This window comes from Danio rerio, chromosome 23, assembly GCF_052040795.2.
Source record: "Danio rerio strain M-AB ecotype USA chromosome 23, GRCz13ab, whole genome shotgun sequence".
NCBI classification, from domain to species: domain Eukaryota; kingdom Metazoa; phylum Chordata; class Actinopteri; order Cypriniformes; family Danionidae; genus Danio; species Danio rerio.
In genome coordinates, this window is record NC_141043.1 from 4,995,001 (window position 1) to 5,020,389 (window position 25,389).

The window sequence follows — 25,389 nt, forward strand, 5'->3', positions numbered from 1 at the left end:
GATTGCATACTGTGATAAGGGGTGTGTCCTGAGGACGCTCATCAACCAGGTTCAACAAGACGTCCTGGTTGTGCACCATCAGCGAGTTAAAATACTCTGGAATCAGATAAATTATGAGAAGGCCATTAAGCAGCATCTGTTTTAAAGGTCCCATAAAGTGCTTTGAAAAGTGCATTGTTTTATACAATGTTTAAAATAATCTCAACTTAAAAATAAAAAAAAGAGTAAGACATATTGTAGCTCCTCCCCTTTCACACAAACAGCCAATAGAGTTTTGTTTTTCATCACAGTTCTGCCAATGAGAGTGGTTCAGGTGAAGCAAATGAAAAGTGTTTTGAAGGGGATGGGACACTGGAGAGTATTTGATTGGTCAAGATTTAATGAGAAACTTAAACGTGGTGATGTGAAAAGAGGTTTGACAAGAAGTGACAAATGGAAAGCTTCAGATATTTATACCAGTTTTATATTTTCCAACTGCGAATTTTGTCACTTTTTGAGCATGCTATCTAATAGTGTTTCTCAGCCATGTTCCTGGAGGACCACCAGCTCTGCTTGTTTTCCATGTCTTCTTAACCAAACACACCTGATTTCGATTTTTAGCAAGAACCGCATGAACAGTAATAAGTATGACAGACAAAGGAGACATCTAAAACATGCAGTGTTGGTGGTCCTCCAGGAGCATGGTTGAGAAACACTGATCTGACTGATATCCTTAAAACTAAACGACTGAAACTATCTAAATATATTTAATTTTCACGGGGCATTTTAATTTACTACTAATAATTCAAAATATAAACAGAGGAAGATTTCACTTACTGGTCCAAAGGTAACTGTATGAGCCCACCATTCCCATGACCACTCGGCTGGATATTCTCCAGCCCAGGCGGGGGCATTGTGGGAAGGGCCATGTCACCTCCAAGGGCATCGCCACAGCATTAAACCACACTAAGACATTGTAACAGAGAAGACTTTAACATCTGGAAGAATGTCCAGCTGATAGTAAAGTATTCAATGCAGTTTGGCTGTAAATATTTACTGAGTATGTGTTTGTTTAAATGTGACGTAATGTTTCTGGGATAAAAGCGCAAGCAAAAAAATAAAACTAAAAGTACAGGAGCAGCTGCTGCTGTAAAAATTACATGACGAAAATTACAGCGACAATCTGTCACAAAATATAGTCATGTTGAAGAAGTCAAAACACGAGAAACTTCTACTCATTTTAAACACACGTAAACAAGGGTGATATCACGTGGCTAAATTTAGTTACGCATGCAGTTCAACATTTGGACATTGTCTGTGGTATCAAAATTAACTATAATGTGAGTTTGATTTATTATTAAATGTAATTTTTGAACAAACTATAATCTTTAATCTTCCCACCTTCCGTCTCGACAGCCGATGGGCGCAGAAAAACACGCCACCGGAAGTAGTGTACTAATCTGGGTGCTGATGGGAGTTGTAGTTTTGTAGTCGTGGGTTTCCTTTTTTGTTAAGAGGAATGCACAAAACATTCATAGTACATTACAATATATATATATATATAACACTTAAAGGAAGAGATTGTGCAATTTAGTTCTCAGAATAATGCTGCAATTCAGTGAGAAAAATATAACATTTTCGGTTTGCAAATTTACATTTGTATATATTTCATTTATCATTTTTATATATTTTTATTTCATTTGCATATTTTTTATTGTTAAGAAAATAATAAGATTAATACATTTTTTTTATGTAAATGATCTGTTTTGCTATTAAAAAAACATTGTCTCAACGTAAGGGAAAAAAATATCAATATTTTTAATTACAAAAAGAAAATCATATAGACAAATTACCATGTTTGTAAACATTCAGGATGCGCGCACATCGAGGTGGCAGGAAAAAAAAAACAAAACAAAAAAAAAAAACGGAAGTGCTAGCCAGGGGCGTAGATTAACATCAACTTTTAAAATGTCCCCACCAATAATTTCATTCACTTAAAAAAAATCCTGTCAATATTAACATGCCGAAAGGGTTAAATCTAGTCTCTCGTCGAGTTGCACCGCCCCCCAAACACATATGAACATTGTGATTGGCTGTGCCTTTTCCTGTTGCCATGTGAAATAAAAAAAATAATTTATTTTTTTTACTTTTATTTAATGTTTAAAATACAAATGTGTGTGTGTGTGTTAGTGACAATTACCAACACTAAAACATAACCTGGTGATTCATTGTTCCTTTTGTATGCTTCAAGCCAGATCATATTTCTGGAAAACCCGTCAATACATTTTTACATAAGTGACACTCTAATCTGAAGATTGTACGGGATCTGAGAAATGGACCAAAGTGACAGAGAAAATTTGTAACAGAACTAATCTTCATCTGTTAAATAAAAAAACCACAATACCCTAGAAAAAACAACAACACTGAAATAGCGGGGGATGAAGCAGTGGCACAGTAGTGCTGTCGCCTCACAGCAAGAAGGTCGCTGGGTCGCTGGTTTGAGTTTCGGCTCAGTTGGCGTTTCTGTGTGGAGTTTGCATGTTCTCCCTGCGTTCGCGTGGGTTTCCTCCGGGTGCTCCAGCTTCCCCCCACAGTCCAATGACATGCGGTACAGGTGAATTGGGTAGGCTAAATTGTCCATTTGTCTGAATGTGTGTGGATGTTCCACAGATATAGGTTGCGGCTGGAAAGGCATCCGCTGCGTAAAAACCTGCAGGATAAGTTATCGGTTCATTCCGCTGTGGCGACCCTGGATTAAAAAAAGGGACTAAGCCAACAAGAAAATGAATGAATGAATGAAATAGCGGGTTTTGCTTTGCTCAATCTGGCTTTGGACTGCTTTGCTCATTCTGTCTATGAAGTGCTTGGCCCCTTAATCGCTGCTTGCAGCTATATGTATTATTATTATTAATATTATTATTACTACTACTACTACTACTAGTATTGTTAACAGTAATAATAATCATTCTATTATTATTAATGCTGAGTTTTATAGTTTTATTAGATAATAATTATATAATTATTACATTTTATTTATTTTTTCAATAGCATTTTCATATTTTTTTATTTATTATTTTTTTATAATTAAATTTTTTTACACCTAACAACTCTTTAATAAAAATGTTAAGGTTTGATCCATGAGTAGGTTTAGTGCAAGTAGTTATTACCAAGTAAGTTATACAAGTATAAGTGCATGCAAAACAGGACTTTAAAAGACAATATGCCACCAAATTAAAAATGTATTTTGTGATACAATGTTGACATTTGAAAGCACCAAAACAAACGCATCCCTAACCCAACAAAACCACACACTCTTTTGGTTATATTCATACCATCTTCATCTTCCATAACTGTATTTTCATATATAATTTCATAATTATTAAAAAAAAATATATATTTATTTAACATACTGATGTGTGCTGAATGTTCTGACAAGTAAAATTGGGTCATATTTGAAATCACATTAGTTTGAAGGAGTTATTTAATTAATAATATAATTCATATTATTTAGTAGTTAAAGGAACAGTTACACTGTAACAAGGACATCTCAAATAAAGTGTAAACAATGCTTTCCCATGTTTAGAGTTCATAACAATAAAAGAAACGTTTTAATTAAATACTGATATGAGATTACGACAGAAGCAGTCTTCCATTGACATACAGAAGTGGGGTGTTTAATAAATAAGAGCATCAACAGCACAACAAAAGCTTGCTTTATGTATACAGTATACACACACATACACACACACACACACACACACACATATATACACACGTACTCTCTCTCTCACACACACACACACACACACACACACACACACACACACACACACACACACACACACACACACACATATATATATACACATACATAGGGAGGGCCTTTATATGGATACACCTTAAAAATGGGATTAGTTGGTGATAATAACGTCCTGTTTGTGGCACATTAGTATATGTGAGGGGGCAAACCTTTCAAGTTGGGTGGTGACCATGGTGGCCATTTTGAAGTCTGCCATCTTGGATCCAACTTTTGTTGTTTTAATAGGAAGAGAGTCATGTGACACATCAAAATTATTGGGAATTTCACAAGAAAAACAATGGCGTATCTTCACACCATAGACCAGGGGTGGCCAACCCTGTTCTTGAAGCCACCTTCCTGCAGATTTTAGTTGCTACCCATATCAAACACACCTGAACCAATTAATTAGGACCTGAACACCACGTGATAATTACAGGCAGGTGTGTTTGATATGGGTTGCAACTAAAATCTGCAGGAAGGTGGCTCTCCAGGAACAGGGTTGGCCACCCCTGCCATAGACAAGTGGCCTTGAGGTTTCCACTGATGAAGAATGGCCCGACTATCTTTGTTGTCAATGGTGTGAAGATACAAGATGTGCAGCACCTGAAACTGGATTCTGGAAGTCTGTGCTGGCATTTCTCCTGCGGTGTTGCTATCAGTGTGTGAAGAGTGGGAGAAGAGGGTTGCATTGACAATCCAACACAATGGGCGACACATTGAACACATTTTATAAGTGGTCAGAAACTTGTAAATAACTCATGAAAGAATAAAGTTACGTTAAAATCAAGCACACCATTGATTTTCTTGTGAAATTTCCAATCAGTTCGATGTGTCACATGACCCTCTTCCGATTGAAAAAGCAAAAGTTGGATCCAAGATGGCCGACTTCAAAATGGCCACCATGGTCACCACCAATCTTGAAAAGTTTCCCCCCTCACATATACTAATGTACCACATACAGGACGTTAATATCACCAACCATTCTCATTTTACTAAGATGTATCCATATAAATGGGCAACCCTGTATGTATGTTTATATATATATATATATATATATATATATATATATATATATATATATATATATATATATATATATATATATATATATATATATATAATATTTATATTCTGATTATATAAACTATATAAATATGTCATGCAGTCCTCATAACTTAAATTGACCAATAATTTACAGAGTGAGGTAGGGTAGAAGGGTCCTAGGTTGCGATGTCATAAAGAATACAGGTAAAGGGTGGGGACTCAGTGGCGTTGGCAGTACAGATGATAATAATGATGGGTGAAAGGGACTTTCAACAGGAGGCTGCATTGGATTGCTGAGATAACAGTCAATACTTCAGTCCATGCCTCCAGGAGTTACGGCTGAGCACACAGACACATGCGGCGTTGATTCGGATGAACCTCCAAGCGATCTGGTTTTTGTAGGACGTTAGCGCCCGCACATAGGTGTGTGTGTTGGTGCAGTAAGAGTTCCAGTGCTTGCTGTCAATGCCACGACAGCTAGAGGTTCCTGCTTTAACGCCACTGGCTCCTTGACCGGGCTTAGGGGCGCCAACAGGTTTCTTCACACGACATGTGGTCTCGTAGAAGAGCTGCTTCTTTACAACGTTGTTGATGCGAAAATGTGGTAGCACCATGACTTCATTGCCCCCTAAGTCTGTGGCATGGGTCAGGTTGCCAACCCAGTGCTCTTCGCTGTCACACACCGAGTACTCACCACGATGCAGGAAGTCGTTTGCCTTCCGTCGGATGCGTGGACGCCTGGGGGTTCCCATTTCTTTTTCAGCAGTGATCACATCACTAAAAACTACACGAGGTGAGCGGTAGCGGCGCTTGTTGAAGAGTTTGGGGTCCACGGTGGGAATTAGTTCGTCATAGTGCAAGTCCTCTTTTGATTGGCTGTAAAGCCTGGGTGAGTTTTGTGTTGCCGCGTGCTGATTGGCTGACGCCTGTGCCTGGGTGTGGCCTCCCATAATGAGTGCAGCCTGAATGCTGATCAGGATGAGCAGGACCAGCGTCAACGACCTCATGGGCACTCGTCCTGCAGAAACAGACACACCTCAGATAATCAGCAACATGGAAAATTAATTCTCCAGTTTGTTAGAAACAGCTTGCTTTCTATTAGTGAAGTGGCCTGCACAGTATCCCTGACTGCTTAACATTTCAGCAGAAATACAGAACTGTTCATATTGAAGTCACGTCATGCATGGAAGTATGTCACCTGTGGAAATTTCACAATGTATTGTCTATTTTTCTTTGTCCTAGGCATTTATACATTTATTTGTTTATTTTTTAAATAAACTTTTAATCTAGTTGTCATTAAACCTCTTATTAAAAAACACACACTGCAAATTTTAGATAGTAGATTTAGCTACCTTAGAGTTAAAATTGACACTCCCTCAGAGTTTATATGGGAACCAATATAAAAGTGTTAAAATAACACTTTTGAAAGAGTTAACATTATAAACACTCAGAGAGTGTTAAAAAAATCAGTTAAACTTACAGAAAAATTCCGGCAGCTGTGGTTGCCAGACATTTTTTCGTAAAAAAACTGAAGTTTTATAGAACTGTTTCAATTTACAGAAAATAACCGTGTTTCATGAACTGATACAATGTTCACTTCACAAAAACATAGCTTAGTGCGCAGTAGTGATGGGTCGTTCTTGAACGATTTGTGAATTTTGAACGAATCTTCAATATGACTCGGGAATTACGAGTCCTCTCCGGGAGTCATTCGTTCATCCGTGTGTGTGCGCACATTTGTGCAGGTGGTATCGTTCATTTCAAGTCTTTTGAGTCATTCATCGCGGAAAGGCAGAAGCCAATCATATGCGTTCAGAGCGGGAAAAATAATTAATCTGTTCAACTCTCGAGTCCTCTATTGGGTCTGAGTCATTCGTTCATCACGGGCCAATCATATGCGTTCAGAGCCTGAAAAAGAATTGATCCGTTCATCTCTCGAGTCCTCTTTCGGGTTTGAGTCATTCGTTCATCACGGGCCAATCATATGCGTTCAGAGCCTGAAAAAGAATTGATCCGTTCATCTCTCGAGTCCTCTTTCGGGTTTGAGTCATTCGTTCATCACAGGTCAATCATACGCGTTTAGAGCTGGAAAAAGAATTGATCCGTTCATCTCTCAAGTCCTCGGGATTGAGTCATTCTGTCACGTGATGAACGAACGACTCAAGAACCAGAAGACTCGAAAGATGAACTAATTATCAAGGCTCCTATCGACTCAGACTGTGTACTTTGGTTAAGATTATATGTGACTATCAATGTAACGTGAACAAACCACTGACATTTGAAGACATGAAAAAGTGAGCTAAGCAAAGAGACAACAATACCTTTAAAGACAAAAGAGCAGGTAAACATTGAATTATTATTTTCTCTTTCTATTTGTCATGTGATCAACCTTTTGGGCTACTTGTAGATGTGTTTGGAAGCAATTCGTAACATTTTAATAATATTTAGGCTAATTGAACCAAATGAACGAAATGACTCAAAAAGATTTGTTCATCTCGATGAACGAGACTCAAAGTTCAAGAGTCAGTAAAATGATCCGAACTGCCCATCACTAGTGCACAAAAATGTAAAGTCAGTAAATGCAGTATTGTGTTCATGTGTGATTGCAGTTAGCAAATAGATTTTCACTGCATTAGTAACTACACAGTTACCTTTAAACAAAAGAGTTGAAGCATGTCAATATGAGCTTTATATCATCTGAGCAGCTCTTCGTCTTCTATGGTGGTCGGCAGAAGGGAAGTGCCGTATCTAAACAGAAGTTGGTCTATTAAATAATGGATGCCATCTCCCTTGCTTACCATAGACAGGGGTTGGTGATGTATTTCAGAGTGTTGTGAAGTAGTAAACAAAGACATCAATTGCCTGACACTAAACCCTAGTAGCAAAGAATTCTGGCCCAGATTTGGCATAAAGCTGGCACAGCAGGCATTTATCCAGCACTGGCATACAGCATGTGGCCAAACATGGCCCGGGTTTGGCAGAGGCGGCACCGTCTTTAAGTCGGCACACAAGATTTGGGCCAGATGAAAAACGTAGTATTTGGCCCAGATTTAAAAATTTGATAAGTGGGCCATGTGAGTTTGGCCAGTCTTGACCCACATTTAAAATACACTAAAATCATTGATCATTTTTGAGTAAAGAAAAATTTTTTTACCAATCAGGTCACTTTGAGAAAAAGCGTGCCCATAGTGTGCTTAAAGCGCATCACTCCATGGGTTTATCAATTTCATTGTAATCGTGACACACAAACCTATCTGGCCCAGTTCAGGCCCAGTTATGAGTTATTAACTTGGCTGAGACTTGGTCCAGATATGGTCCGTGTTTGGCTCTTGTCTGGAAGCCAGATTTGGTCCAGTCATGTACCGTAATTCACTGCGGCATGTGGGCCAAGCAAAACCTGATTGTGTGGGCCAGAGCTGGGCCAAATATATTTTGCTATGTGGGAACTTTTGTCAAAAAAACCCCGAAAATTTTAATTTTTTAGGTTTTAAATTGCTGAGGTCAAATTGACCCCAATGGATGGAAGGTGTTAGCAGATTTTAGGGTAACAGGAGGGTTTGTGTTGTGGGAAATGCAGTGCATTTTGTGATGTGTTTGCATTGTCAGGATTTGCAGCAGGTGTGCAGTCAAACGGATGAAGATCTTTTCATAATTTGCTGTTGTTTTTTGTAATTGCATGTGTTTTCCTAAATTGCAGCATGTTAAGCTCGCTCGGCCACCTTACATATTCATTCATTTTGTTGTCGGCTTAGCCCCTTTATTAATCTGGGGTCGCAACAGCAGAATGAACCGCCAACTTATCCAGCAAGTTTTTACGCAGCTGATGCCCTTCCAGCCACAACCCATCTCTGGGACACACCATACATATTTAATAACAAAATTAAATAATTAAAGTATGATAAAGTAAAGTAGTTGAGAATTCCTAATCTAAAGAGCTTTTTTTTCCTCCTTGTGGAAAAAATGGAAAGTTTAATGGGACGTTCATCGTAAAATCATCAATCCTAATAAAAACCTTTATTTTATGAGCTTATATATGTGCTGACTGACCTGTGAAATGTTCAGAGTTGAAGTGAGGGCCCAGTGGGCTGCTAGAGCCAGAGTCCAATGCAGGCTGACCCCCAAGCCCCTGCCATCTGGACTGGCCTGTGCGTCTGCTCTTTTCTGTAAAACACACAAACATGGCTCTTAAGCTAAAAAACAAAACAAAATCCAATTTCATGTGTTCGACAGGCACATAACAATGCTGCATGCATTAAAGGATATTGAAAGTTTTCACACCTCTGATTAGAAAAAAAGCTAGGAAAAGGCGTCGTGTTCCAGCCGTGTTGATATGCGAATTTCACGTGCGGACAGAGGGAAGGGTTTGAATAAAAAAGGTAGTTTCATTACATGCATTAAAACAGTTCATTTGCACACTGGTGGCAATACAAACCCCCTCACACTGAGGAGATGGAGAGTGACTTTGATAGCAGCATTTACTTCCAGCATTTAATTCCCTGAATCATTCATTCATTCATTCATTTTCTTGTCAGCTTAGTCCCTTTATTAATCCGGGGTCGCCACAGCGGAATGAACCGCCAACTTATCAGGCAAGTTTTTACGCAGCGGATGCCCTACTCTGGGAAACATCCACACGCACTACGGACAATTTCGCCTACCCAATTCACCTGTACCGCATGTCTTTGGACTGTGGGGGAAACCAGAGCACCTGGAGGAAACCCACGTGAAGGCTGGGAGAACATGCAAACTCCTCACAGAAACGCTAACTGAGCCGAGGTTCGAACCAGCGACCCAGCAACCTTCTTGCTGTGAGGCGAAAGCACTTCCTACTGCGCCACTGCCTCGCCATTCCCTGAATCATACAGTTTTATTAATTATAGTGCAGGCACACTGTAAAAAATGTTGTCATTTCAACTTAAAAAATAAGTGTTTGTGCTGCCTTGAAAGTTAAAGTTTACTTCACCTAAATCAGGGGTGTCCACACTCGGTCCTGGAGGGCCGGTGTCCTGGAGAGTTTAGTTCCAACCCCAATCAAACACACATGAACAAGCTAATCAAGCTCTTACTAGGTATGCAGGTGTGTTGAAGCAAGTTGGAGCTAAGATCAGCAGGACACCGGCCCTCCAGGACCGACTTTGGACACCCGTGACCTAAACAGTGAAGTTGTCTTAACTCAGTGAAGCAAGTGGGGCAGGGCCGAGAGCCTTGGGTACAAAGTGAGGCCGGTATCGTAAGTGATAACTAACAGCACCTGTTTCCTGCTGCATCACTACTGATAATTACATTTGACAAATATTAACATCAATATTTTGTTATTGATATTGATATTTTAGCCTGACACGAGGGCACCAGCTATGTAGTGATAATCGAATAATCACATATTAACATCAATGTTTTGGTAGTGACATTTTTAGCCTCACATGAGCATAAGGGCACCAGTTATGTAGTGATAACTGAATTTACCACATATATTAACATCAATATTTTGCAAGTTTTATTATTATTTTCACAATGCCCATGGTTAACCCGGCCCTGCTTATAGGAATTGTATTATCGAACGCATTAGTACATCTCTAATAAAGCAAGCATGGCGGACACACACACACATACGTTCACACAAAGGGGAATACATTTTGAAAAAGCCAAAAACTAATTTATTTATATATATATATATATATATATATATATATATATATATATATATATATATATATATATATATATATATATATATATATATATATGCATGCAAACTCCACACAGAAACGCCAACTGACCCAGCCGGGGCTTGAACCAGCAACTTTCTTGCTGTGAGGCGACAGTGCTAACCAGTGAGCCACCGTGTTGCCCATTATTATTATTATTATTATTATTATTATTGTTATTGTTATTATTATTATTATTGTTATTATTATTTTATTATTATTATTATTATTGTTATTATTATTATTAATGTTATTATTATTATTATTATTATTATTATTATTATTATTATTATTAATAATATTATTTAAATATTCACCTAATTTAAATCATTGGAGAAAGAATGCTGTATTGAGATTGGCCACTAGAGGACAGACGTGCACCGACAGTTGATCTGCACATAGGGTCTTCCACTGTAACTTCAGCTCAAAACATGGCAAGACTCACAGTAGCAACAGTTTAAACTCGCAAAGCAAACAGGTTGAAAGCTCAACTTAAACACAATAAACCGTGTGCTGTATGTGTGTGTGTAGGTGGTTGTGTTTTGTGCAGCTGAAGGACTGAAAACACAGTTAGTGTTTGTATCTGAAGCTGCTGACATTAACCAACTCGCATTAATAAGCTTTCAAGTCTCAGCCTGTCAGAAATGTCTGCTTTTCATAACCTAATCTGAATAATATAACATGACTATTTCATGTCGTTTGTAGTGTCATGATACATTTTACTGTAGTATTGTCTATGAGCATGTTGTAAGCGTTGTTTGAATGCTTCTTCTTGTCTTAGGGCAATTATGAAATACCTTTTTTGATTCATCTCAAATGGTGACTTCCACATATCTAATGAACTTATTTTGTTTTTGTTATTGAACCTAATAAATAAATAAATAAATAAATGTTTGGATTTTTGGGGGATGAAAAATAAGTTTAACTCCATTAGACTAAACAGAGTTGAATTTATAACTCATTAAATAAATTTATTAAACACATTAATTATTTTTCATTAAAATAACAGATTAGCAATACAACATATATTTTACATTTTAAGCTTCACTTTGAAAAAGATCTTTTGTATTACATTATAATACAATATTGTATTTATTGAAAGAAAATTGTTTCTGTCCCAAGTCAAAATGAACATAACGTGTTATGATGGTTCAATCAAATTAACTTTCATACACTCTCAGAAATAAAGGTACGCGAGCTGTCACTGGGGTGGTACCTTTTCAAAAGGTACAAATTTGTATCTAAAAGGTCCATATTAATACCTCAAGGGTACAAATTAGTAACTAAAAAGTACAAAAGTGTTCCTCTTAAAATTTGTTTACTAATATATACTTTTGAGGTACCAATATGGACCTTTTAAGTACAAATGTGTACCTTTTGAAAAGGTACCGCACCCTAGTGACAGCTTGCGTACCTTTATTTCTGAGAGTGTAGTAAGTGTATCAGGCCCGTAGCCAGTGTGGTGAGAGGGGGGGTTCTTTTTTCCACAAAAAGTTGACCTTTTTGCAGTTATACGCCTCAGTTTCTAATCAACTATGAGATTTAACTACTGCATTTTAGTGACTTTTTTGCTGGATTAGCTAGTCAGATGTCATCATAACCAGACTTTTTGATGTACTAAAATATTTCCTAAAAAAATTGCTATAAAAAATTAAAACAAGAATTTTTTTTAAAATACTCATTTATTAAATCATATATCATTAGAAAAAATATAAATCTGTTAAAGTTTTAAAGTTAAAAAAACTGTAGCCTACTATCATTCATTGGATAAAAAAAACAAACTGGCCAGCACATTCGACTGTCCTTAGTCACAATTTCAATTAGGCCATTTCAATAAAAAATAATAATTAAAACATAATAAAAACACTAAATAATAATAATAATAATAATAATAATAATAATAATAATAATAATAATAATAATGAATTCTTCTGAATTTGTCTAGCCTTTTTGGTAAAAAAAATACATTTGAAAATTCCTGGATATCAACAATAGCCAAAATATATTCAAATTAATGTAATATGGTGCGCTTCTGGTGCTTCACATCTTTTTATTGCTCATTTTTATTTCAGAAGTAAGGTCCAAGATTTAGAATAAAAGTTACCTGTAAAATGTTTTCTCTGTTTAAAAACAATACAGTATAGTGAAAGAAGACTTCTCTTCCATCAGATTATAGTCCCACCCAAGCAACAGCCGACAGAGGATTCTGTTTGGTCTTAAAGCCTTTTTTCAATGGATGATTTTCATCATTTATGATGGCATAGCAGTCAAAATAGGTCAAATGAGCTCATGTATGGGACAAATTCTGGACCAAATTCTGAACCAGTTTGTCTTCCGAACCACTCGAAGCCCCCTTGGCTACAGGCCTGTAAAGTTAGTCAGTCATGTTTTATGCTTATAGTAAACATGTTTTTTAATAGAATTTTGGCTGTAAAAGCGCACCTACAGGTGTTTCAGGTGCAGGGCAGATTTTTTTTTGTTTATAGTAATTTTGTCTAAAAAAATGATTAGACCTGTCCAGTTTCATCTGGAATGCATCCCAGATTACCTTCTGAAGTGGTTTGACCGATAGGATTTAAATCCGATCAGAACAAAACGAATGAACTGACCAAACACAGACAAGACGAGATTAGCACGTTTTGCTGTGAAGTGACATTTGACGGCTGAGGACTCCACTTGCCATTAAAGCCTTCGTCGGACAGTTATTAAAAAAAATATGTAAAAAATTTACTGAATTTGGAGTCAATAAATATTAAAAAAACTGAAGTCAATAACTAAACAGGATGTCCCGGCCAATGCGAACAGTTAGCCTACACTCAAAAAAAAAAAAAAATGTTGAATGAACATGATTTAATCGTGGCACCCTTTATGCATCTAATCCAATCAAGTAAACCTGAACTGCTTTGAACATGTTGTATGAACACAAAGCACATTTGTAGATAAAACATGGTTTCAATATGTCAGTCTAACTTCTTTGCAACTAATTGACTCAAAATGTTTGTATTGTGTTATTCTAATTAAAATGATTCTAATTTACTCAATGTAACACTAAAGCTTTACTTTAACAAAATTATGTCTATATTGTCAAAATTATGTCAATATTGTTGTTTAAATTCATTCATTCATTTTCTTGTCGGCTTAGTCCAGGGGTCGGCAACCCGCGGCTCTAGAGCCGCATGCGGCTCTTTAGCGCTGCCCTAGTGGCTCCCTGAAACTTTTTCAAAAAATGTTTGAAAATGGAAAACGATGAGGGAGGAAAATATATTTTTTTGTTTGAATATGGTTTCTGTAGGAGGACAAACAATCTTAACGTTTTCCAATGCTGTAAAAGTGTGTAGAATATTTAATTTCAACATTTCTGTCAACGAAGATTTGCGTCATAGCCTGCGACACACGTTTCTATCAGCAGGGCGGGATGCCAGGCAGGTAGCTGTTGTAAACAAACCGGCGGCTGTGTGATGCGCCATGGAGCGCAAGCTGTCTTTGCCAAAGATGTTCAGCAGGGCACGCTTTCTCATTTTCCCTCCCTGAGAGAATTCAAAGAAGCCCATCCCGATCACTCACTCAACGGTGATTATTTACAAGGTGCGATCGTTGATATGCAAACTGCATTTGGGAGCAGATTTTGCGAGTTGCTAAAGGAAAAAACGAGACTGTCTTTCCTTGACACACACCCTTGGAGATTGACCCTTCAGTATGTATTTGTAGCCAACGAAGTCATTTTTTTAGTAGGCTAATATAGCTAATATAAATACATATAGCATGTGTTGCCATCATTATAAGGCTTATATAAAGCTTTTAATTTATTGCGGCTCCAGACATATTTGTTTTTGTTGGTCCAATATGGCTCTTTCAACATTTTGGGTTGCCGACCCCTGGCTTAGTCCCTTTATTAATTCGAGGTCGCCACAGCGGAATGAACCGCCAACTTATCCAGCACGTTTTTTTACGCAGCGGATGTCCTTCCAGCCGCATCCCATCTGAGAAACATTCACACACACACACTACGGACAATTTAGCTTACCCAATTCACCTGTACCACATGCCTTTGGACTGTGGGGGAAATCGGAGCACCCGGAGGAAACCCACGCGAAGGCATGGAGAACATACAAACTCCACACAGAAACACCAACTGAGCCGAGGTTCGAACCAGCGACCCAACGACCTTCTTGCTGTGAGGCGAACGTGCTACCCACTGCGCCACTCTGTTGTTAAAATTACATTTTTTAAATTACAAAACTATGAAGCAAGATCTAAAATTAAGTAATTCAACACAAAAAGGACAGAAAACATGTTATATATATATATATATCTTTTATTATAGCCTTTAGCTGGCACCAATCACATTTAAACAAATTTCTTCTTTAATATTCTGATACAAAATGTTATATAATATCCAAAATTGTAATATGTAATATAAAATGTATAAGAAACATTTAGCCAACAAAATAACCTTGGCTCTTAAGAAAACTGATCCCCAAGCAATACCTGTAGGACATTAACATCATTTTTTTTTTACCAATTGAGTTTAAACAGCTTTCTTCACTTTGGTACTTCTATTCAAAATGTAAAAGTATAAAATGTATAGGAAACATATAGCCAACAACATAACATGCATAACATTCAAGCTCTTGGGAAAACCAATTCCCATAATGTGCCGAAAACACGCGGTGATACTTCTTCTTGTTGTTTTCGTATGGTGACAACCAAACGCACTACCGCCACCTACTGATATGCGCGAAGTGACTCTCCAGAGTGAGAGTTGTCGATTTGAAGCACCTCAGTCTCATTGAATCAACATGTTCTGATCAAATTCATTTGATTATTTCTTGATTCAGTTTCAAATAACATGAATTAATCATTTAACATACGTGAACTTGATTTGTTCTTTTCAGTCTGACAAACTTTTATTTTGTAAATCCAATACATGCCTAGTTGATTTTTTTGAGTGTAGAACCTCATGGATAAAGGGGCACATTTTCATCTGTTAGGAAGTAAGTAACTTTAGCCTTACCCTTACCCTTACCCTGTTTGGCAGTCTTTTTAAACACAATATTTTGCGATAATGATGCTGCTGCCTGCCTTTTCTGCCTTCTTGCTTTTTTCGACCCACAGTGTTACTCAGTATGGATGTCACATCAAAGATTCAAATGTTACCACTCAGTGGGTTATGTCATGACTCGCATCACATTATTGTGGCTTTGAGGCTCTATAAGAAACAAATTACTGCCCAGAGTTATTTAAAATTACACTTTATTACAATATTGAATATAAATATATTATATTTATTATATAATAAATACATTATATAATATTAAATTACACAAAATAATTAAAAGGACAAATTCTGGACCTTTTGGCCGTGGGGGACCCCCCCGGCTACGGGCATGTGTATGTTTACAGATGTTGTACTCGTTGAAGTGAGCAGTTTTCAGTGTTTCAGAGGAAGTGGGTCTAAAATCTCACATGTGCCGCACATATAAACACACACTCAAACTGATACACAAGCCAGAGTCATCCAGGCCTGCGACGCTTGAAACACTCAATGGTGCTCATAAATTAAGCCAAACTCCCTCTAGCAAGAGCTGCATAAACACTCAAAGAGGAGCTATTGACACTCTCCTCCAGACTTCATAACTTCAGTTTTAAACTGCATCCTGGTATCTGGAACTAATGATGACAGCAGGATTTTCTGAAAGATTCCAGCAGTTTGAAGTTGTTTTCAATTGTTCATTTGAGTGAAAAAAACTAACAAACAAACACACAAGACAGTATGGCCTAGCATCCTGCTGAGGAAAAAAAAATAGAGGGATGAGAGAGATAGGTCTGCTCGTGTAAATGTGAATATTTACATTTCATTTTCAGAGCAAATAAACAATTAATTCAGATAATGCACAGCGCAGACATTACTGTGTATGGGCTCTATTTTGACAGTCCATGCGCAGAGCTCAAAACGCAGGGCGCAAACACTTTCAGGGCGTGTCAGAACGCATTTTTGCTAATTTACGGACGGGAAAATTTGCTTTGCGTCGTGGCGCATGGTCTTAAAGGGTTGAGCTTATTTTCTTAATGAGTTATAAGTGTGTTTTGAGAATAAACCAATTAGAGTCTCATCTCCCACTCCCTTAAGGGCCAGCTGCGTCGCGCCAAGAGCGCATTCGCTATTTACAGGACGCAAAGTAAGTCTAAGTGAAAAAAAAAATAGCATTTCACTGGCAAACAGTTAACAGTTTTTTTTTAACAGAACTACTTTCACTTTCTCTCTTGGATAGGGAAACCTTTACGCACAGACATCAATTAGTCTATAAATAATTAATTGCGTTTGTTAAGCGCAAATATTTGTTTCAAAACTATTTCTAAATTCAGTTCTAATTTCAAGCAAACGAATAAATGAACAATATTAACAAAATGTGCTTAAAAACCTGAGTTATATCCTAAAACGCATGCTGTGCCCCATATGATCTAAAACCTGACAGGTGGGCAAATCTAAGCTTGTTTTTAATAAAACAAATATAAATATGGATATAATAAATAATACTGCTAATAATAATAACATTATACAAAAGCAAATTGTTATGAATGAACTGAAAAAGCCTCCAGAGATGAAGGAGACATAAAAGCAGTGATTTTTCATATTTATGTAGGCTAGAAAATAATATGTTTTGTAATATTTTAATCCTTTATATTTATATCCTATATCTATTCTTATTATATCCTATATATATCCTTAATATTTAATTTTTTTCATATGTAAAGATATTTGCCTATTGCTCTCTTGTGTGTATTAAGCAGTGTGTGAGCGAGGCGCAACTCTGTGCCGGAGTTTAGACCGGGTTTGTTTTGGTCTAATGAAAAATCTATTATAGTTTCTCAAAATAGCAACGCGCCAGCGGTCCGCCTCAGAACACCTTCCTTTTTAGACCAGAACGCCTATGGGCGCACATATGAGCGCTAATGCATTTGCTATTTAAACAGCGTAGCGCAACGCCTCAAAACGACTCTTGCGCCAAGCTGAAACTACCAAAAGACTACTGCGCCACGTCTTGCGCCACATTGCGCCGGGTGTATGATAGTGCCCAATGACTGTGTTTGCGGTGGCTCAGTCCTGTTTGTCACCAAGGTACGAAATGTGACACACACACACACACACATGAACGAACGTTATGAGAACGATAGTTTGTTGTACAGTTGGCGGTTCACTTCCGTTATTTGGTACGATTGCATTCTCATCAGAAGTGAACCGTACCAGAGTTTACATGAACCGTACCCTAGACCACCTCTTTCAGGGGAACTCGGGTACGGTTCATGGGTGCGCACTCAAGTTCAGAAGACACGTTCACACTAGCTAAACATACTGTACAACATGGTTTCCGCTACATTCATTCTTCCGTGGGGGGGCGCAAACAACAAAATTCATCCCGCCACGGCTACAATACAGGTTCTTATTCTAAATATTCGCTCGTTTTTTAAATATCGGGTTAAAATCGCACCAAAAACATATGAAAAGGTAAGTGAATAATAACAGCGCAAACTTTTCTGTGACCGTAGTAGTGCTGTGCGTTCTGTTTAACCCTTTAAGGTGACGTACTGACTGACTAAATGACTTGACATGTGCGTGATGCGTGAGACCAGCAAACATGGCGTAGCTTTCAGTTATGATGAACACAGTTTCGATAATTTTACTTTATTTATAGATAACGGTCTGTGGTTCTGCATATAATGACTTTATCTTGCTGGAGTTTATAGCCGTTTCACTTTACTTCAGGACGCATTAATGCCGCGGTCCGCTCCACAAGTCTATCGGAGACATTCATAAATATTCCTAGCAAATCTAATAAATGCTGGAGACATACTCGGCACAAAAATGCACTAGATAACACTTCAACCTCGTTTATTTGAGGGCGCGCATAAAAATCTGCACTTGAGCAGCGTATATTTGAGGGCACGCAATAAGTTTTGTGCACGAGCAGAGGAAATCAGCACTTAAGCAGAGATTGACATGCTCGTAGGCTATTACATGAATGCGATCTCGACATAATACTGCGCCTATGACATTTGTCAATGAAATAACACCATTATGTAGTGGTAGATCTGTGTAAAATGGCCAAGAGAGTCTGCCGCCACAGCTGGAAAAAACCCTAGAGGAAACACTGTACTGTGACGTCAAACTAACCCGGGTGCGAACAAAAAGTGCTAGTGTGAAAGCACCCATATACTCACCACAAACGAACCGCTCCAGGGTTCGCAATAAGTTTTACCGCTCCAGGGTTCATTTGAAAGTGTACAGGGACCACCTCTTCAAGTAGGTCTCGGTGTGCTTTTTTGGTTCGCGTTTGGTGCACACTCGAGTACGGCTTCTACATTCACACCTGCCCAAATGAACCGCACCAAGAGGAAAAATGAACTCAATTCAAACCGAACTAAAACCGGTCATTTTTGAGGAAAAGACTCTGATGGTGAGGGAATCTTAAAACTTGTGTAATTTTTCGCATTTCATGTTTTTACCAGTTTCACTTTTATTCAAGAGCTAAAATGCGGCTAAAAGTCATACACAATATTAATAGTTTAATTATGGTCTTTACATGTCAGCACAGCAATAATGTGGCTGAAATAGTACAATACTCCACATGTTCCTGTATCTGAAGTACTATTCCATCGCATGGTTATTAACCATAATGTGTGCAGCTGCAGTTGTTGCTTCGGGTGGACGCGGCTCCTCGGCAGCCACTGAACTACTGTAAAAAAGCAGTTGCATCATACTCGCCCAAGCAAACGAGTCACACATGCAACTCCAAGGCCAGGCTGGGTTGCCAGGTGTGCACTTGATTTGCAGTTTAAATCCAATCCTGCCTCCAAGTTTCAATGCTAATTTAACCCTCACGCGCCATCAAAACATCACAACTCACGAAACAACTTTTCACCTCGACGAGAAATCTCACATAACATTTCAGTGTTTACTGATCGCATGTCAGTAGGTTTAGCAACCTGTTAAAAGATTTGCTCGTGAGTGTCAGCACTATTTTGTCGACGCACAAAGCTCTTCTGAGGTGTTTACAGCACCACTGAGATAATGAAGCAGTGCTAAAGACAGATGGCCTGTCTTTATCAACAAATGACAAAACACAAAGAGAACCAAACAAAGACAATGACAAATGGCTGAGCATTTCTCTGACAAGCTTTTCTCTTACAAAAATACAGAAGTTTTGCAACAGAAGCTCTTCTCAAAGTATTACGAATGCATGTTGTGTAGTGATAAAGCATGATATATTAACCTTCCTGTTATGTTCGGGTCAAATCTGACCGATTTACAACTTAAATCACTCATAAATACAGTGTTTTACATCTGATTGCCTCAAGGCCTTATGACATCTTCCACACTATGCATTTGAATGTATAAAAGTGATGATCACCTCTTTCATTCAATTTTGAGTTTTTTAATCAACCTTGTTACACCTGTGATGTTCCCGGTCAAAAGTGACCGTCATAGGAAATGAATGGGTATCCAGGTTATATTCATTCATCAGACAGAAAACATTCCCACACACACTACCCCAACTCACTCACTCACTCACTCACTCACTCACTCACTCACTCATTTCAGACTGAACAATCCCAGTCAACAAATTTCCTTTGGCCCTGATCTGGCCCAAATCAACAGCTAAGATGTGCCCCAGATCAGTAAGTGTTCTTCGGCCCAGAATTGGCTCACATCCTTTTAGCCAGAACTGGACCAAAGTAGTGCCACAACACCACCAAGCTTGAGTCAACTAATACATTTTTATGTGGCCCAGATATGGGCCTTGTATTTAAGATTAGTAAGGCTGAGTACTGTGGTCCTTATGTGGCAGACCACATATATTAACTGAGTAAATCACACAACAAAAATTACAATCAAATTTACTCTAATCAATGCAAATAACATTTAAATAAAACAATTATTGTACAAAATGTGGACAAATAAAGAGTAAGAAAACATTTTTACAACATACAAACAGAAAAATACAAGATAGAAATAATTGTCAGATGAATATAAATATAATATATTTGATTCTTCTATCGCTGTGTTTTTAAAAATGGCTCAGCTGCGCATGTATCTCCGCCTTTTGGTACCCTTTCTCGTCTTTGGTACCCTTTCGAAAGGAAGCCGAAAAAGTGTTATGGTATGGTTCGGTAAGCATTTTGATAGTGGAAACGGCCATAAAAGTGTACTGAACCGTACTGTACCACTCAGTGGAAACAGGCCATAAAGGATTAATTGATTAATTCAAGCAACCAAACTCTGTGGATCATGGAAACAAACACATACGACCCTTCATAAACTGCTAAATAATGCGTGTCATGTGCTTTTTCGCAGCTTGGCAGTACGGTTGTCTGTCCATTAGTCTGTCATCAGAAAGCACATGTAGCCGGCAGCTAGCCCTCTGCAACTCTCACATGGTCGCCCACTGAAGCTAAGCAGGGCTGCGCCTGGTCAGTACCTGGATGGGGGGACACATGGGAAAGCTAGGTTGCTGCCGGAAGTGGTGTTAGTGAGGCCAGCAAGGGGCCCCTAACCTGCAGTCTTTGTGGGTCCTAATGCCCCAGTATAGTGACGGGGACGCTATACTGCTCAGTGAGTGCTGTCTTTCGGATGAGATGTTAAACCGAGGTCCCGACTCTCTGTGGTCATTATAAATCCCAGAATGTCCTTTGAAAAAGAGTAGGGGTTTAACCCCGGCATCCTGGCCAAATCTGCCCTCTGGCTTCTGTCCATCATGGCCTCCTAACCATCCTCATATTCCAGTTGGCTTCATCTCTGTCTCCTCTCCACCAATCAGCTGGTGTGTGGTGTGCGGTCTGGCACAAAATGGCTGCCATCGCGTCATCCAGGTGGATGCTGCACACTGGTGGTGGATGAGGAGATTTCCCCCCATTGTGTAAAGTGCTTTGAGTGCCCAGAAAAGCACTATATAAATGTAAGGAATTACTATTATTATTATTAGTCACGAATAATTAAGAAGTAGGGTCTTCTCATAAGGGAAGAAAACTCAGCTATGAATAATGAGAAACCGACGCGTCATCATTCCACTAGCAGATGTGCAGTGACACTCAGTGACAATTGGCTCATCAAGCCATTCCCTGACAATGGTAGGCTGTCAGTAGAACAACATACCTGCAACAAGAAACTGTCCAGGGCATGGGTGGTAGTCGAAAATGCATTTGGAAGACTCAAAGGATGGTGGCGGTGCCTTATGAAGAGGAATGACAGCGACATCGACCTAGTCAAAGCTATGGCGTTGACTTGTGCTCTGCACAACCTTTGTGAAAGACATGGAGAGGAGTACCAGCATGAATGAGATACACCTGTTGCTGCCGAGCGAGTAGTGCCACTGGCACAGGGTGCTGAGGAGGAGGGCAGGGATGTACGTGACGGACTAATGCGTTATTTGAACAGTTAAATTTGTCTATTCTGTTATTGCAAAGTCTAATTTGGAAATACTATGCTTTGTTTTAGGCGAGGCAGTGGCGCAATAGGTAGTGCTGTCGCCTCACAGCAAGAAGGTTGCTGGGTCGCTGGTTCGAACCTCAGCTCAGTTGGCGTTTCTGTGTGGAGTTTGCATGTTCTCCCTGCGTTCGCGTGGGTTTCCTCCGAGTGCTCCGGTTTCCCCCACAGTCCAAAGACATGTGGTACAGGTGAATTGGGTAGGCTAAATTGTCCTTAGTGTATGTGTGTGTGTGGATGTTTCCCAGAGATGGGTTGCGGCTGGAAAGGCATCCGCTGCGTGAAAACTTGCTAGATAGGTTGGTGGTTCATTCCGCTGTTAATAAAGGGCCTAAGCCGACAAGAAAATGAATGAATGCATTGTTTACAAGTGTTTGAACTTTTATTATGGAATCAAATAAAGCAATTACTTTTACCGTGCCTCCTTGTAATCTGTCAAATGAATTGTAATATAGGGTGTACTGCCTTCACATCTTTGCTTACAAGCATTCTTTCCATAAGTTTATGCTTTACATATTTTTTTGATTTTAATCCTGCCCCCAAAATTATTTTAAACCCCGAAGATATTATTAGAATTAGCTGACAAAAGCTTCAAATGATAACATTTTCCCCACAATTAAACCTAACAGGTGCTAACGTTGTCTTAAATGATGCTCAACACACGCAAATCAGTTAAAAAAAAAAAAAAAAAAAGCACTCCAGAGTGTTTTGAGCCTTTAAAGCACAGGTGTCAAACTCAGTTCCAAAAGGGCCGCAGCTCTGCACAGTTTAGCTCCAACCCTAATTAAACACACCTGATCAAACTACTTTAGTCCTTCAGGCTTGTTAGGTAAGTGTGTTGGAGCAGGGTTGGAACTAAACAGTGCAGAGCTTCAGCCCTCCAGGAATTGAGTTTGACACCCCTGCTTTAAAGGGTCACGAAACACTAAAACACATGTTTAGAGCTGTTGACAGTCGTATATGTGTCCCACACTGCTAAAATCACTGTGAGGACACATATATTTCACTAAAAAGTGAAAATTGGTTGTTTTTGCGTTATTTAGAGCAAATTCGTACTTCCGGTTTGAAACTAATTTTTGAAGCTGCGTCACGGCCATGAGATCTTAGCATGTATTCCAGCGTGTAAACTGGACGTCTGTACCTGGGAGTACCTTATGCCGTCTCTGAGTGTGCTGCATTCATTCATGAGAAAGACTTGGTTCAAACTAATAAGCGCGCTCTATTGTGTATGCGGTGCAACTTCATTAATATGCATGATAGCTGTACCTGAAACGGTGTTCAGACGGCAGAGAGACGACACGTTGTGTTGCCATAACAAGTGGGAAAAGAAGAAGAATTGTTTGGAGACACGGGTCGTCAGTGTTGTGTTTATAAATTTGTTTTCATTTTCCAGCTATGAGAGCGTAAGTGGACTCACGTGTGGATCAGTGCACACAACACGCGACAGAAATACATTTGTACAGTACATTTTTTTACTAGAGAGCTTTTCGCATCTAGAAATGGTGAAATCCGGATTTGCTGCTCGTCTCCTTTTAAAATAGACGCGGCTCCAGTTGGTGTTGTTATAGTTATAACAACGAAGTTATAATTCTTATCATCAGCAGTACTCTTTCAGAGTTTATAGCCAGACCTTGGTCAAAATGATTTCTAAGTTACTTAGTTTACAGTACGATAATATCACTACAATATTAAGGACTGAAAGATGTGCTGTAAATGCGGCTCTCCGACTGTAAACATGTAAACACTGCAATGAAACTATTACCAATTATTGTGTTAAATTTTCACCGCATTTTATATAGGATAGTCTATACACACACAGGTTTATGACCTACCGAGTGCATCTGAGTTACCGAGAAATGCAAAGGTTTTTTCTCTTATACGTCAAACATTCCACTGTCATTAAACACATACACTCTCTTTCTCCCCTGCGTGTGTGTTTGTTTTGCCTCGATGAAATTCAGCGCGTGCCAAATGGAAACTCCCATTTTTATTCAAATCATTCCCCCAACACTTCCACCTAAACAGAGCTGGACACACCCACTTTCCTGACTTTTTTCCAAACTAAAGGTGTGAAAACACCCTGCTGAAACACGGGGGTTTCATGGCCCTTTAATGGGAGTGGGCAGAGCTGAAGATCTGTTTCGGTGCACCTTGCTTGCTGCAATACTCTAATTTGTGTGGAAGTGGAATTTCCTGCATAGCACCAGGGGTAATGTATTTTATTTCTATGTGAATCCTGTTCTTGCTTTACAATTAACCCGAATTAATGAGAACAGATGGGATAAACAGAAACATGTACAATAGATTAAAGGGCCATGACACCCCCCACTTTCGGTTAAAGTCTACTTCAGAATTTTTTCAAAAGATGCATGATTAAGGGCGTGGAGCTCCGCAAGCATCGGGCAGGAGTGGGCGTGGCCCGCAGGGGAGAACGTGAGCGAACGAAGCTAGCTCACAAAATGAGACAAACCGTGAGGAGACGCATGAGTTTATAGTTTACAAAGTTAAAATGCAAAGAAACAAACAGTGATTTAATGCCCTGCTACATTTGTTATTCGTAATTTCATATACACATAACCACAATTTATATCATTATAAAGATAAGTGTGTTCATGTAAACACTATAAATGAGGATTCTCCCTCAATCCCCGTATCCAGGAGACTCAGTGCAGCAGGTCTCCAGACCTGTCTATTTTAACCATTAGCCCTGCTGGTAATCTGGAGGATTTAGGCAAACACAGCAGCACAGTGATGTGTCTGAATGTGAACGAACTCCTGATAAAAGACAGCGTCCACCATTCTCTAATTCTCGTGCTGCTCTCCCGACAAAAATGCTAGCAGCACACACAGCTTTGCTGTTTGATCGGCTCTGACAAGATCGCGGGGGAAAACATGCAACAAACCCCGTGGATCATGGAAACAAACGCATATGAGCCTTCATGAACGGCTAAATACTGTGCCGTGGGTCCGTGACGTGTCTCACAGCTCGGGCTTGACTCTGGGAGGCCTGGCAGGTCTCATGAATAATTAAGCAGCCGGCTCTTTTCATAGGATAAGAAACTCCGCTATGAATAATAATGAGAAACCGACGCGTCATCATTGCACTTGCAGTACTGCGCTACGTCGCCGATTTTGATCCCGCCCCAAAAATCATTTAAACCCGGAAGCTAAAATTTGCTGACAAAAGCTCAAAATTATCCAGTTTTCCCCACAATTACAGCTGACAGGTGTTAACATTGTCTTAACTGATGCTCAACACACACAAATCTGTTAATATAAAAAAAAAAGTTCTCCAGGGTGTCCTGAACCTTTAACAACTAACCTTAAAACTGGCTTATCAGTTATCACTCAATTAAGTTTCCTATTTAGAAAATGTACAG

The 25,389-nt window shown here is 38.9% G+C and overlaps 2 protein-coding genes across 9 annotated transcripts in view; both read right to left on the reverse strand.

Moving 5' to 3' along the window:
- Positions 1–1,436, reverse strand: part of tafazzin (tafazzin, phospholipid-lysophospholipid transacylase) — an 8,907-nt gene extending 7,471 nt beyond the window's left edge. For 3 of the 4 annotated variants that reach the window (XM_087305141.1, XM_087305140.1, XM_087305139.1), the window contains exons 1-3: positions 1,381–1,436; positions 817–945; positions 1–96 (exon numbers count right to left, since the gene is read on the reverse strand). The exon at positions 1–96 is cut by the window's left edge and continues 33 nt beyond it. In XM_087305141.1, the coding sequence (XP_087161267.1) occupies positions 1–96; positions 817–925 (205 nt within the window). In that variant the 5' untranslated portion in view covers positions 926–945; positions 1,381–1,436. 4 annotated transcript variants of the gene reach the window in all.
- Positions 1,437–3,905: 2,469 nt separating this feature from the next.
- The window catches only part of ngfa (nerve growth factor a (beta polypeptide)), a 48,754-nt gene continuing 27,270 nt past the window's right edge, over positions 3,906–25,389 (reverse strand). The window contains exons 2-3 of one of the 5 annotated variants that reach the window (XM_087305043.1): positions 8,870–8,983; positions 3,906–5,840 (exon numbers count right to left, since the gene is read on the reverse strand). In XM_087305043.1, the coding sequence (XP_087161169.1) occupies positions 5,128–5,829 (702 nt within the window). In that variant the 5' untranslated portion in view covers positions 5,830–5,840; positions 8,870–8,983 and the 3' untranslated portion in view covers positions 3,906–5,127. 5 annotated transcript variants of the gene reach the window in all.